Source organism: Gallinula chloropus, assembly GCF_964237585.1.
Source record: "Gallinula chloropus genome assembly, chromosome: 9".
Lineage (NCBI taxonomy): Eukaryota > Metazoa > Chordata > Aves > Gruiformes > Rallidae > Gallinula > Gallinula chloropus.
Window position 1 is genome coordinate 16858949 of NC_140094.1, and position 14022 is coordinate 16872970.

A 14022-nucleotide genomic window follows, 5' to 3' on the forward strand; every position below is an offset into this window, starting at 1 on the left:
CATTTGGGTGCCTGTCCAGCAGATTTTCTGGAGTCCTTATGAGTTGCTGAATCGGTTGCTAAAGACAAATTAGTTCAAATGTACATTTCCAGAGTCATGTTGTTGGGTCACCTTGTCAGAGACTCTCTGGCAAGAGCAGGGAGTGGCAGCAGGTCGGTTCTCCAGCGCTTCTCACGAAGCTTGTTCAATTTGCTGTTTGACAGCCTACTTAACCTTGACACCCATAAAGCCGGGGGTCAAGTGCTCTCACCCTGGGAGCTGAAAGTGCCGCCTTGCAGAGCTCTCTTAATTTGCCAGAAGATAACCATTGGGCCTGGGCAAAGTGTTGGTGGAGTCTAGCTCTGTTATTGCACAGCAGGATTGTAACCCATCTCTCAAAAGCAGACAGGAACCCATACAATCTGTGCTGGGAATCCCACAGCCTTGAGCTAGGCCAGACTGCACCACGTTGTGTCCTGGGCAGCACAGTTCTCAACTCAGCTCTTCTCTCCATGACATCACCGTTTTGTTTTGCCCACAGGAGTGACGAGGGGTTTAAAACAAAGCGGATTCCCTTTTTCACCACGAAGAGCAGGGCGCGCTGTGGCCCAGAGGCAGGTAAGATACACGGCGGTGTAAACGCGGAGAAGCGAGTGATGCAAATGCCAGGTGAGCTGTGAAGCAGCAGGAATCTGTGGGGTTTGGCCAGAGGGAAATGTGTAAATCCATCTGCAATTTTAAGTGCAGCAGTATTTAAATTAAGGGGAAACATGTTTAGATAAAATGTTTCTGAACAAGCAGCGCAGCTGGTTGTTACCATCAACATAAAAAGATGAACAATGAGGGAAAGCTGTTTCTTTCACTGTGCTTTATTTTCTCTCCATGAAGGTTATTCTTTTTAGCCGGTGTGCTAACTGGTATGTTGAAGGGAAATTAAACTATAATTAGTCTTATTACTCTTAGGATTGTTTCTGTTGCTGAATCTCTAAATTGCAGGTTTTCCCCTGTCCATGATTTGCACCCATGGTTTGGGGCAGAGCAGAAAAGATTCTCTGCATGTGAAATCCCAGAGCGAACAAAGGAATATCTGAAGATATTTTTGCTGCTTCCTGCTCTCTGTGGGATTCATATGCATTTCTTTTTGTTTGTTTGTTTGATTTTTAAAGCACTCAGGGAGCTCTCTCATTCTCTTCTGCCTGAAGAATGGCTTTGCTCTAAAGCATTCTTTGCAAATAGCAGAGTGGAATGGAGCTGGCGTCTTCATGACGCACATCTGAGCAGCCCTCAGCTGCACACGGGAGGGAGAGAGGCCCTTGTGCAGCAAATGCTTTCCTTGGGTTCCAAGATCATTGCACGTGATCTTCAGGTTGAAGTGAATAGGTAAAATTGGTAAATGCATTTGCAATGCTAAATGTAAAAGTACAACCTCTACTCTGCTCATCTGAGAGGCAGAGGCTCTGCCTGGATCTCCAGGCAAAGCTAATCCTGCATCATTTTTCCATCCGTGGAAGTGGAGGCTGCTGTGCAGCAAGTCCTATGCGTGCACACTAAGGAGGAGAAAAGATCAGGCTGCGCTGTTCTGTGAGTAAGAAATGGAAATAGAAATGCTGTGGCATCAGTGAAATCCCAAGCATGGAAGAACTGGAAAAGGAGGCTGAATCTTGTGAATCTGTTCAGTCTCACAGGCCCTCAGAGCTTCTCGGCGCAGTGCTGCAGCAGCAGTTCCGATTGGGGAGAGAAGGGCAGGAGCAGTGGGCAAAGGGAGCTAAAACCAGCTATAAAAGTGAATCGCTGTCCTCATGGAAAGCCAGTACAACCCCTCGACAGAGTAGAGGGCAGGCTCTGCATTACTACCGTTAGCAAAGCCTTGGCATGTATACCCCGGCGCAATGTTGAGCTGCCTGAGGTTGCCTCGGGTTGCAGAAGGGCACGGAGTAGCCCACCTGGCTGGTGCCACAGTTGAACAACCCACAGAGACAGAGGAAAGCCAGCTCATCTTCGTCTCTCTGTTCCTCTGCCAAGTATAGCTTGGTGAGAGTAGAGGATGTGGCCAAGAAATTAAAGAACATCATGAGAAAACAGAAGCTGGAGTACATCAGCTTCTCGCAGGAGGCTCCTAGCAAGGTGGGGGGCAGGTTTTCATATGATTTTTACCAGCAACTCTATTTACTTAAGTCTAGATTATTTAAAGCGAATCATTTATGGGTGCTCACTATACTTGATTGATAAACCTCAGAATAACTTCTTGCACACGCATGTGGTGTTGCTAGCGTTTACTCAACCAAAAATATATTTTCAAGATGGGATTTGTTTTATTTTTCCTACAGTTCTTTAAAAGAAAATTTGAGCTCAAGCCAGAGAAATCATAAATAACTCATGAATAAATAATTAGAATTCATAAACACCTCGAGCTTGCTTCCAATATAGTACACTCCTTTCCGCCTTGGGACTCTTTGGTGAATTAAGAATATTGCTACTATTTCAGGTGTTTGCTCCTACGTGTCCAAGAGGGACTAAATCTGTCTGGGCTTAGGTGCACACTGAAGAGGAACAATGAAAAGTTTAAGTCCAGCGATGAGCCAGAAAGGAAGTGAATTGAATCCATGAATAAGCTTGCTGTTCTCCTAAAATAATCCAAAAGATGATTTTTTATTTGAAAACTCAAAGGAGGACTGTGACACCCTGCCCACACCAGACAGTCCTGTCACGTATATAAAATACCCCTGCAGACAGTGGGGCTCTATCTTTTCTGATCACAGCTCGGGCTTGAAATGCTGTTAATATTAGAACCAGGGAATTTTCTCCTGAGAAAACCTCTTCCATTTTCTTTTTTTTTTTTTTCTCTTTCCTTTTTCAGCTAAGTAAGTCTAGTTACAGTTCCTCAAGTATTCTCTGTAAGGGAAGAACATCTTGGTGGAAGCTCAACTGTCCTAACCTTGAGGAAGGGTCTGTCTCACATCTCAGAGAGTTGTTTTTGTGGCCCATGGAGGCAGCAGATGGTGCTGGTTGTACTTTCCTAATCAGCAACTCAGAATCTTCTTGTCTCTGTGTGGCCTAGTTTTCCTTGACTTCAAGATGCTTCTTGGTAGATGCATGTGACACTCTTAAGACAGCAACACAATTCATGGCAGCTTTTCATGCTGCTATCCCGGGAGTAATTTGTGGAGCAAAATTATGCTCTTTGGAACCAGCTGAATTTCCCTTTGTTTGAACTTCTCCAGCAGCAGCAGCAACTCAGCCATGTAGTTGTTACTATTATTGCTTGGGTTGCTCCCAAAATATGCTAGTTGCTGCTCAGACATGTAGGAAGTCTGAAGTACCCTGAGACCCTGAAGTCTAAAACAGGATAGAGGGGGAAATGCAAGTGGTGTTTTAGAGGCAACATAGGTTAGCAGTCATCAGCTGCAGACTGATTTTCTTCTCTGTTGTTATTGACTTTGATTCACCATAAATTGCTGCGGGGTGTAACGTGGGGCTATGAACGTAAATTCTTAGTTGGCTTCTTGCTTTTCTCAAGCAACATGGAAAAAACATGTTGCAAACCACTGGTGCCCTTTCCCTGCCAGGAACAGGGGCAGTTCACAAGGTTGGACAGCAAGAAATAGAATGTCACCTGTCCTGTGACGTATAGTCATCTTGATAGGCCTGGAGTTCCTCCCTCATCACCCCAGGAGTCCTGGATTACTATCACTTGCAAACACATGCATTGCCATGATTTTAAAACTCCGAGGTGTGAGCACTGATGTTTGATGGCCATTGAAGGCTGTTCGCTCTTCTGCTGTTGCTTCACGGTAGCTCCTGCCAAGGAACATGACCTCATGTCCTGCCTACAGAGTTAAGGTGAAGGCTTTTAGTTCAGAGCCTTGCTGCCTGTTATGTTTTAAAGGTGCAATTTGTTTCTTGTCTTGTTCCAGGTCCTTTTTTGGAGTTTCCAGCATTTCTGAGTGATTCTCTGGAAGTCCTTTATCTGAACGACAATCAGCTGGACTCTGTCCCACAGTCCGTTTGCCTTCTGAAAGGTTTAACAGAACTTTATTTAGGAAAGTAAGTTCATGTCCTGGAAAAGCTGTGAAGTATTATTTCCATGTTGCTCTAGTGACCAGTCTTCTGTGGAGCCCCACCCCAGATGTCCAGTGCTTTTGAAGTCAAAAAGTGGGAAAGTGCCAGCCCCTCCTTAGAACTGTGCCCATCATTTGCTTTAGATAAGGAGGAGGCCAGCCTTTTGAATTAGGGAAGATGATCTAATGCTTTGAACACAGGCCTGGTAATATAATGTGCCTCTAGTTCATTCTGGCATTTTGCTGTCAGCTTCTATAGCGTTCGAGTCAATAACTCATCATTTTTGCCTTTATTTCCTCAACTATCCAGTAAAGATGATTACACTTGTCTGCCCCAGAGGATAAATTGAGGTTATACATCACTTTTAGGATGGAAATTACTATTAAAGTGCTGAGTAGTCTTATTAAAAAGTTAATGGAAGATTTCTGCAAGGAGAGAATAGTGTAATCTGAGAGTCTGTGAGAGCAGCTACTTACACACAAAGCCTGGTTGTTGGTAGATTTATTTGTTTTTGTACAGTAACCCTGGTATCCGAGAGCTTCCTCCAGAACTTGGACAGCTGGCTAATCTCTGGCAGCTGGATATCGAGGAACTAAATATCAGTAACATTCCTGCAGAGATCAGAAAAGAGGGTAAGGCTGATCCTGTGTGTTCTTTATTAAATTGACTGAAGGTATCATGAAAATCACTTCCTTTTAGTGGTCCTGAACAGGAACACAGACAGTGTGTGCCCAAACCTTTGGTGCAGTTAACTGGAATTGCATACGGAAACCTCCCATGTGTGTTTCCAAGCTTGATAATTGGTGCTAAGCCCTGGCTGTAGGTTCAGTTTAAGAGAGATCACATCTTAAAATGGTGACTTACAAACACAATATTTCATTTGCAGTATGCATGCTGGGTGAATTCCATGGCTTGCTTTCCAAATGTGTATATTTTAGGGTATTGAGATGGTCTTTCTAAAGACTCCAATGTTTAGGATCAGCAGTCACAGTCACATTGAAGTGACTTTATTGTAAGCTGCCAGGGGTTTGGATCTATTACAATGCTGTCTTCTTTTTTGTGTGTTTTAATAAGAAAATCCTGTGGGAACGAAGTTATTAGGAATTATTCCTTCTCCAGTGCACTATTGAAGCCTAAATCTAATTTTAACTGGAAACATAAAAGTAGAAGGAAAAACTGAGTATTTTCCAATACTAAATTAGTATTTTATGTTTCCTTTGAGCTTCTGAAGTGTACGAGCCACAGCATTTGTTTCTTCTTTACAGTGCTCCATTGTGGAGTCTCAGTGCAGTGACCTTTTTCTGGGGTCTCTGTCTCAGGTTTGTCCACTAGAGATTTCTTTGTTTATTCTCTGGGTTGTCTCAGCCCACAGCGAAGCTGCAGGGAAGATATTAATTCAGCTGATGTAGCAGCAGCAGTAGGTTTTGTGCAGTCCTGCTGGACATATGTACGCTTGGAGCTGCTAACTGTGGGTAAAACCTCTTCATTTCCCCCCTCCTGTAGGCCCTAAAACGGTGCTGGCATACTTAAGAGCGCAGCTACGCAAAGCAGAGAAGTGTAAGCTAATGAAGATGATCATCATCGGTCCTCCACGACAGGGAAAGTCAACGCTGATTGAGATCCTGCAGACAGGGAAAGTCCCTCAGATGATGCACAGCGATGCCACCATCCGTACAACAAAGTGGGAGCTCCCCAAGCCAGTGGGACACAAGGCAAAGGTGCAAAACTATCAAAGATCCCTTAGCCCCAGGGAGATGTCTGAGCCCTGCAGTGTCCCTTTTGGGCTGATGCTGCCTGCCCTTTTACAAGGTGCAGTTTCCATTATCTGACCTCACAAGTGATGTGGTTTTTAGACCCATCACAATTTCTGCTTCATTTCCAGTTGGGAATCGGGGACAGTTCTCTTTTCCTGAGCAATCAACTTTGTATTCTAAAGAGAGTGAGCCATGCGTAGACGGACGCCTGAATTCTGGCTTTCCCAGCTCGGGTGGTTTTTGGGCACTGATTCTGAGAGAATGGTTTAAATCAGCTTCTCTAAAGCAGATTGTCCTTTCATTTGAGGCCAGAAAATGGGGCATCAGCACCTAAAGCTGGACTCCCTTGATATTAGAACTGTCCTGTGTGGGGAAGGTGGGTGGGAGGTAGGATGTCTGACCTCTGGTATGATTGAGGGATGGGTATAAGGCATACCTTAAACACCCAACTCTCAGATGGCTTATTCATGGAGCGTGTCAGCCCATCCTGAACTCATTTGGACAGCACTGAATTTATTTAAGCATTTGTAGGTGGCCCTGTCCACCGCCTGCATAGCAACACAGAGATTAGGGGATGCAGATTTGGTCCTGAGGTCTTGTCAGAGCTGGGGGTATGCAAATGCATGGCTCCCCCTTCCCGGGTGGAAGCTGTGGCCACCAGACTGTTTTGGAAAGGGTGGAGGAGCCTGCTGAGTTCAGCTATTCTGCAGCAAAGTGCCAGGCCAGAGACAGACAGAGAAAGAGCAGGCGTAGCCCAACCAAGCCCAAGACTTTGGTGGGAGAAGGGATTTGTGCATTTTGTGTTGAAGAGCTTCTGGATAAAACAAAAACCTAGACAGCATCAGAGACCTGAGGTGGGATTCAGATGCAGAATGGGCTTTTGTCCCACCTCTGAGACTCTGTGTCTCCATACAAGTACCCGCAGCTGAAGGGCTTTTGGATAAACAAAGCAGACCTGGTGCTAGCTAGGGCTTGGTTTAAACAATATAGAAGTTCTTCCAGCTGTTTCTGGGAGAATTCAAACGGGGACTGTGCTAGGAGATCAGAGCCCTACTTAGTTCCTTGCTGAAATCTCATGGGATAATTTCTCATGTGGGATCAGTCAGCACTTGGACCTGGACCAGGAAACAGAGCCCACTCAGTGCTACATGATGCCCTGAGGACAGTGGCTAGAGCACCGTTTGGTTTCCTGCTCAGTCACAGGCAGGTGATTTAGGGACAGAGCCTCCAAGGTACATAGCTGCTCCCTGCTGCAAATGGGAGCCTGAATACCATTCAAGCAGAGAGCCACACTCCCTCTTAGTACTGTTGGGGGGCTGCACGAAGGAACGGATGCTGAGCTACTGGGAAGAGACTGAGAGCTAGAGAAGCCTCCATTCACACATCCCCCCCAAAAACAGAGTCTGATTTACAGTGGCTGTAATCCTGGCCCATCTGTGGTGTGACACACACACGTCAGAGGCTTCTAAGCAATGTGCAGGAGGTGTTGATGAAAGGCTTGAGAAGTTTCCCATCTTCTGAGCATCTATATTCTCTTTTGCTTGGTTAGGACTGAGCTCAGTGGAAGTGATTTCAGCAGGGGGTTTCCTGTTCCCCATAGCAGTGGCAGATAAGTAGCTTCAATGGGCCTGTCGACTGTGGCACAGACAAGGATGAAACGGTTTTTATTCAAGATGCAGTAAAATACAGGGCTCAGAATGAGACCCTTGTTTGTACTGGAGAATCCACAGCATTAACTGGAGATTTACCAGCATCAAGGGCACCTCTATCGTTTTAGCAGCAAGTAATTAGTCTTGATTTCCTGTGGGGAAGTGGTAGCCATGCTTAACAATTGCTTGTTGATTTTTCTTTCCTGGAGGCACAATTAGGACATTGAAACCCTTCTTGTGTCATACATTATGCAGGCGTAGGTTTATACTTCAGCTATTATCTCCCTGTGATTTACTGCAACCGTTTGATTTGAACACTTCTCTTTGTCTAAGTAGGTTGATTCAGTGGAGTTCAATGTCTGGGATATCGGAGGCCCAGCAAGCATGTCTACAGTCAATCAGTGTTTCTTCACAGACAAAGCATTGTACATCGTGGTATGGAACTTGGCACTGGGGGAAGAGGCTGTGGCAAACTTACAGTTCTGGTTGCTGAACATTGAGGTAAGAAGTCACTGGTGGACTCTGGGGAATCTATTTATCGAGTAGGAGCTCAGCAAGCAGATATGTGATATTACAGATTCTTTTTGGTCTGCTTTTAAGAACTCTGCAAGCTATGAATTTTGCATGGCTTTTGGAATTAATTTTCCATTACGCTGTAGGCGTATCGCTATATTTAATGGTTTAAATTTATCATTTAGCTTTGTTCTCCCTCACACACATCAGAGAATGAAACAAAAGCTGATTTATAAACCCTGGCTAAGTAAGGCTGAACATACTTATTTTGGAATTAGTGTTTGACCACACTGTGCTCCGAGGGGGGTTTGAAGCATTTTATTTCTCATGTGGGTTAGACATGTATTATGGGGTTATATTTTTAACACTTTAGTTTCAGGTAAGCTAAAGAGTATCTCCCAGCAACTCTCAGCTGAGACACAGAGCTGCAGTGAATTCCTTGGTGTCAATTGATTTTTATAATACCGTGTTCATAATATTTTGTACATGTTTATTATTTGATATCTGTCTTAACATTAGGTACACAAAAATGGGCTGTGAGCTAGTGCCTCTCTAAAAAGAAACATCTTGATGTTAGAAAAATATTTGTTTAATGGTCAGCAGCCATCAGACCCACAAACTAGGTAAAAAAGCCCAAAGCATAATTATGGTATTTCAGAAACGTATGACATGCCTGTGTCCTTAATACCATCCCAGCAAGCACACAGTGGCATCAGAAAAGATACAGAGAAAGATGAACATGATGGTTAAAAGTATGGAAACTCTCTGAGTGCACAGCAATTAGACAAATTAAGCTTCAGCAGCTTGGGAAAGAAGCAAATGAGGGCTGCATGTAGACTTACCAGGGGTAAGGAGGAAACCACAGGGGAGTCTTTGTCCATGATCTTTTACAGTAGAAGAATTAGGGGAGACCAAATGAAATAATGAGATCGTAGCTTTGAAATAACCCAGAGGAAGTAGATAGCTCAGCTGTGGAATTTGTGGGAACTGCAGTGTGCTGTGGGTGTCAGAAGTTGAAAAAAGAGACTGGTGGAAGAAAAAAATCTATCAAGTGCTATTTATGTAGAGGTGCCATCTCATGCTCAGGAAGTTGGTGAGCTGTGGGCTGCTGGATACTGGGAGAACACAGCAGGGCAGATTTCTATATGCCTACCCCATGTCTCTACTCCTCATTAGCCTCCAGGCAGAACAGTGGGCCAAGAGAGCCCTTCGGTCTGACCTGGAACAGCGATCGTGCCCGTGTCTGCACAGCGCTCGGGTTTGGTGTCAGTCAGGTTGGGAGATTTCAGTGGGCATCAGAAGAGACAAACAGGCTGACTGTGCAGAAGCACATCTTTCTGCATCTGAGTTTTCCTCTGTGGTCCAAGACATTTGGGTCGGTAGGCTGATTCAGTGTTGAGGCTGTGCAATCCCATTCCCTCTGGTGGTGAGTTCCTGAAATCTGGATACATTCCAGTCCTGTAACAGAACCATGGAGAAAGAAACCACAGCTCATCTAATCTCCATACACTGCTGCAGGGTTAAGTAGGTTTAGACATTTCTAAGAGTGTCTCTCACTTCTCCATATACGTCCAGTGAAACAGTTTGCATAACTTCCCCAGGTATCCATTGTGGAGGTACCTAGCCATTTTCAGGATATCACACTTAGCTCTTCTAGCAAAGGTTAAGCTAACTTCTTTTCCTTTGTCTGGGTGGACATGGTTCCCATCATTTAGCTGACTCGTAGCAACTTAATACCAGAAGGCAACTCCCTTTACATTAAGCCGTGATGTGACAAACCCAAACTGGCAGTTTCCTGCTCTCCAGTAGCAGCAGATGATTGAGCCATGTTCTGCAGGAGAACTTCCGGAATACTCAGATCCCTTGTTGCTGTTGTCAAGCTGCCACAACGGTTGCCTCCGTTTCATATATATTCCATTTGATTAATGTACATGTCCATCCCCTCTTCAATATTTATACTTTTCTCATGCCCTCACTGAATTTACCACGACGTAATCTGGGTGAGGTCATCGCTGGTGTTTTTCTCTTACAGGCCAAAGCTCCCAATTCAGTGGTGTTAGTGGTAGGAACACACCTTGATTTAATTGAAACTAAATTCCGCGTTGAGAGGATAGCAACGCTGAGGGCATACGTCCTGGCTCTCTGTCGGTCTCCCTCTGGATCCAGGGCAACTGGCTTCCCAGATATCACATTCAAGCACCTGCAGTAAGTACTTGTGCCTTTCTGAAGCTCAGTCGCTCTATTTTATGTCACTTTAAACAATTTTGTAATACTTGGTCTCCTTGGCAACGGGACTGATCTCAAGACTTGTCAGCATTGAATTTCATCTATTTTTGACTGACATAATGGAGGAAGATCAGAGAGACGTTCGGTGTTGCTTAGGGTCTGATCATGGGCTGAGAGCCAGAAGCTCCAAAGTCACAGCCTTGGCCAGCCTGTTTCAGTGCTCCTGCTCCACTCAGCTTTCTCACCATTAAATGGTTTATTAGTTTACTAATAGCAAGGAGAGAAGGCACAGATTGAATAATTAGTGCTGCAGATCTTGAGAGCGTGACTGTTACATGGTGGGTGCCGCAGGGTGTGTTGTGTGGGAGCCTCTTGCTACCTGACATGAGAACGCAGCTCACGTGGCAGCCTTGGCAGAGCAAGGAGTGATTCAGCCCTGAGAGACCCCGGCAGCCCAAACCTGGGCCATTTGAGTTCTCCCAGTGTGACAATGAAGGGGTGGTGCTGTCTGGAAGATCAGTGTCAGGCAGGCCATGGCGTCTGACGCTGCTCCCTGCCTTCCCCTGATGGAGAATGCCCTGGGGGAGAGGAGTCTTCTCCAGCTGGGGAAGAAGCAGGTCTGTCAGCCAAGGGAGTGCACAGCACAGGGGAAGCGTGGATGCAGCAGGCTGGCACCCAACAGTGTGAAATTGCCAATGCCTGGGGCAAGAGCAGGTGGTGGCTGGCAAGTAGAGAAGGGTGCTGTGATGTCCCTTTTGCATCTGCTGCCTGGCAAAGTCAGCAGGAGACCTCCCACACTGTTCTGCAGACGCAAGCGCTGTGCGGGGCATCCCAGCTGGTGTTTTCCCGTTAGCAGGAGTGTCAGGGACCCAGAGACCCATAGTGAGAACGAAAGAGCTTTGTGGTTCTGTCTCCTCAGTCCTCTTTTTCCAACACCACAGAGCATCCTAATGATCTCAGTTATTCTTTCTCAACGGGACTTCCTTTCATCCTGCCACACACCCTGCAATAGCCAGAGTTGTGCCTGATTTCCTACCTCCTGCCTCCCCACCTCTCCTTCCCACCCCATCATCCATGTGGATGGGGCTCCTCCGACCAGCACTCCAGGCAGCCAGAAGGGGTGAGGAGTGTGAGTTCTGTGGGTGAGCCTGGCTGGCCCTCCAGCATCCCAGTGAGCGTGTGCTTCCCAGTGCCAAAGACAAAGCTTTAGGAAAGGATTTTCTTTCTGCCATGGGAACATGTGTAGGATCAGTTAGAAAGACCTTTTGTTGGGGAAAGTGGAAGAGTACAGTTCTTATCCAGCCCATGACCAAAAATAGTAGGGGCTGGAGGGAGCAGGTTTTTAGCTGTTAAAGAGATGATGAAGGCCAGCTTTTAGGATCTAAGCATCAATTCCCAGATCACAGGATCCAGCCGAGCAAGGGCCGGAATGAGAGTGGGAAAAGGTGTCTGGTAGTCATCATCGCGCCTCTTTGATCTGAGCTGGGGAGAACCGGACACGTCTCCAGCGATTACCAGGCCAGAATGTCTTCCTCCTTCCTGCAGCCCTTCCAGGATGCATGCAGTGCTGAAGGGGAAGAGGGTGATGGCTTTGGTCAGTCTGCCAGGGAAGTCCCCAGACATCACAGTGCACAGGGAATGAAGCAGGGAGAGCAGAGGTTGGCCTAGTGTATACTTTGCCAGGCTTCTTTGTGGTTTTCTCCAAGGCTGAAAATGCTCACTCAGAGCTTTCCTCCCATTCATCTGACACAGGAAATTTAAAGTCATTGATAAGGGAAAGTGAGCCTGGAAAGGAAGCCAGTGTGCTGATAAGGTTTGATAATCTTCACCCTTGCGTGGCTTTTGCAGTGAGCTCTCGTGTAAGACTCTGGAAGGCCTCGATGGACTCCGGCAGCTGATTTTTCATGTCACTTGCAACATGAAGGACATTGGCAGCTCAATTTGCTCACAGAAACTTGCAGGGAGATTGGTGAGAACTGTGCTTTCCAGTTGTGACCTTTTACAGAGGGGAGATTGTTGTGGGGGCTTGGTTTTGGACTGGGAGGTGAACTTCAGGAGTCATTGTTCATGTGGAAGGCATGTGAAGTATGTAAGATGGCTATTGGGTTTGAGAAAAGACAGGACTGTAAGATCCCTGTAAATGGGAGATGACTTGGCCAGGTCATCTCCAGCAGAGCATTCATGGTCTGACATTGATCCTGCTCTTTTTCCTGTGTGGCTTGCAGATACCAAGGAGTTACCTTAGTCTTCAAGAAGCCGTCCTTGCAGAACAGCACAGAAGAAGTCAGAATGATGATGTACAGTATTTAACAGACAGACAGATAGAACTGATCATTGAGCAAACGCCTGGAAATGATATCAAAGACTATGAAGACTTGCAAACTGGTAGGTCGGAGTAGCCCAGTGGTTTTTCAGAAGTTGATGTGTGTGTCCAATTGAAGTATTCCGTGAATAACAAAAATGGGGGGAGGGGAAGTGCACCTGATAATTGCTGAGCAAAAAAACAGTTAGAGAGTGCTCTACTCCTGTGAAGAGGTCACTTTGGAAATTGGTAAGTTATAAAGGCTTGTCACAATTTCAAGGCTGTCATCTCTACAGAGACCTCAGACTGCAGGAGCCAGTGAGGATGGCAGGAGGAGGGCAGAGGGGAGGTATGATGGGGACACAAATACTGACTTTGAGCACTGGAACAGGCTGCCCAGAGAAGTTGTGGAGTTTCACCCGCCTGGATGCGTTCCTGTGTGATTTAGTCTGGGTGATCCTGCTCTGGCAGGGGGGTTGGACTAGATGAGCTTTCAAGGTCCCTTCCAACTCCTAACGCTCTGTGATTCTGACTGTAAGGTGGTGAGCTGTGGGTTTTATGGGTGGAGCACCAGATAGCAGCACTCCTCAGCTAAATGTGAGTGCTGACTCTACCTGGTATGCAAAATCTGCACAGACTGTCTCACAGTCTTATTCATCTGCACTGGGGCTTCCTAATGCTGGTCTACGATTCTTTATGTCTTTGCAGCAATTAATTTTCTCATAGAGACGGGTACACTACTGCACTTCCCAGACACAAGCCACGGCCTGAGAAACCTCTACTTCCTTGACCCTGTCTGGCTCTCAGAGTGTCTACAGAGGATTTTCAACATCAAGAGCTCCAAGTCTGTAGCTAAGAATGGAGTCATCAGAGCAGAGGATCTCAGGATGCTGCTGGTTGGGACGGGCTTCACTGAGCAAACCGAAGAGCAGTACTTCCAGTTCTTGGCCAAGTTTGAAATTGCATTGCCTGTGGCCAACAACAGGTATATTGATAATAAGAGAGGCTCAACCAGGCTGGAGAAAAAATAGCCATTTAATCAGCGGATATTAACAGGCTTTGTCACCACAAGCGGTCGTCTTGACAAGGATTCTGCTGTGAGAAAATATTTGAGTGTGTTAAGCAGCTTAATGTAAGGCACCCATCCGTTTGGGCTGTATTTCCTGGCGTGAGCGCCCTTTGGTCCAAACAAGTGTAGTTTGAACCCTTGCCAAAGCAAGTCTTTGTCCACTCAGTGCATTGAGGCTGGTGACAGGCTCAGCCACCAGCGTGGAGAGGCAGTGACACGGCCAGGGATGTGGCGATGAGCAGGTGGAAGCTGTAAGCGCTCAGCCGGCGCAGCTGCAGCTGAGAGAGGATGTGAAGCTCGTGGCTGCCGGGCCTTGAAATATAGATGGGCTGGAGTCATCTGTTCCCAGAGAAAGATCCTCACTCCAGAGCATGGCAGAAAACTGTGGGTAATCAATAACTATACCAGCCCTGAAAAGTAGTAGAATTTTATTTCTAGTGAAATCAGGAATGTGTAGCTTCAGTAGCAATG

The 14022-nt window shown here is 46.1% G+C and overlaps 1 protein-coding gene across 1 annotated transcript in view; it reads left to right on the forward strand.

Moving 5' to 3' along the window:
* Positions 1–14022, forward strand: part of LRRK1 (leucine rich repeat kinase 1) — a gene marked incomplete at its 5' end in the record, with an annotated part of 74710 nt that overhangs the window by 35072 nt on the left and 25616 nt on the right. The window contains 9 exons of the mRNA XM_084267821.1: positions 521–597; positions 3894–4023; positions 4558–4670; positions 5542–5756; positions 7778–7942; positions 9987–10159; positions 12029–12149; positions 12406–12565; positions 13191–13467. Coding sequence (XP_084123947.1) covers positions 521–597; positions 3894–4023; positions 4558–4670; positions 5542–5756; positions 7778–7942; positions 9987–10159; positions 12029–12149; positions 12406–12565; positions 13191–13467 — 1431 coding nt within the window. The remainder of the gene's footprint in view (positions 1–520; positions 598–3893; positions 4024–4557; positions 4671–5541; positions 5757–7777; positions 7943–9986; positions 10160–12028; positions 12150–12405; positions 12566–13190; positions 13468–14022) is intronic.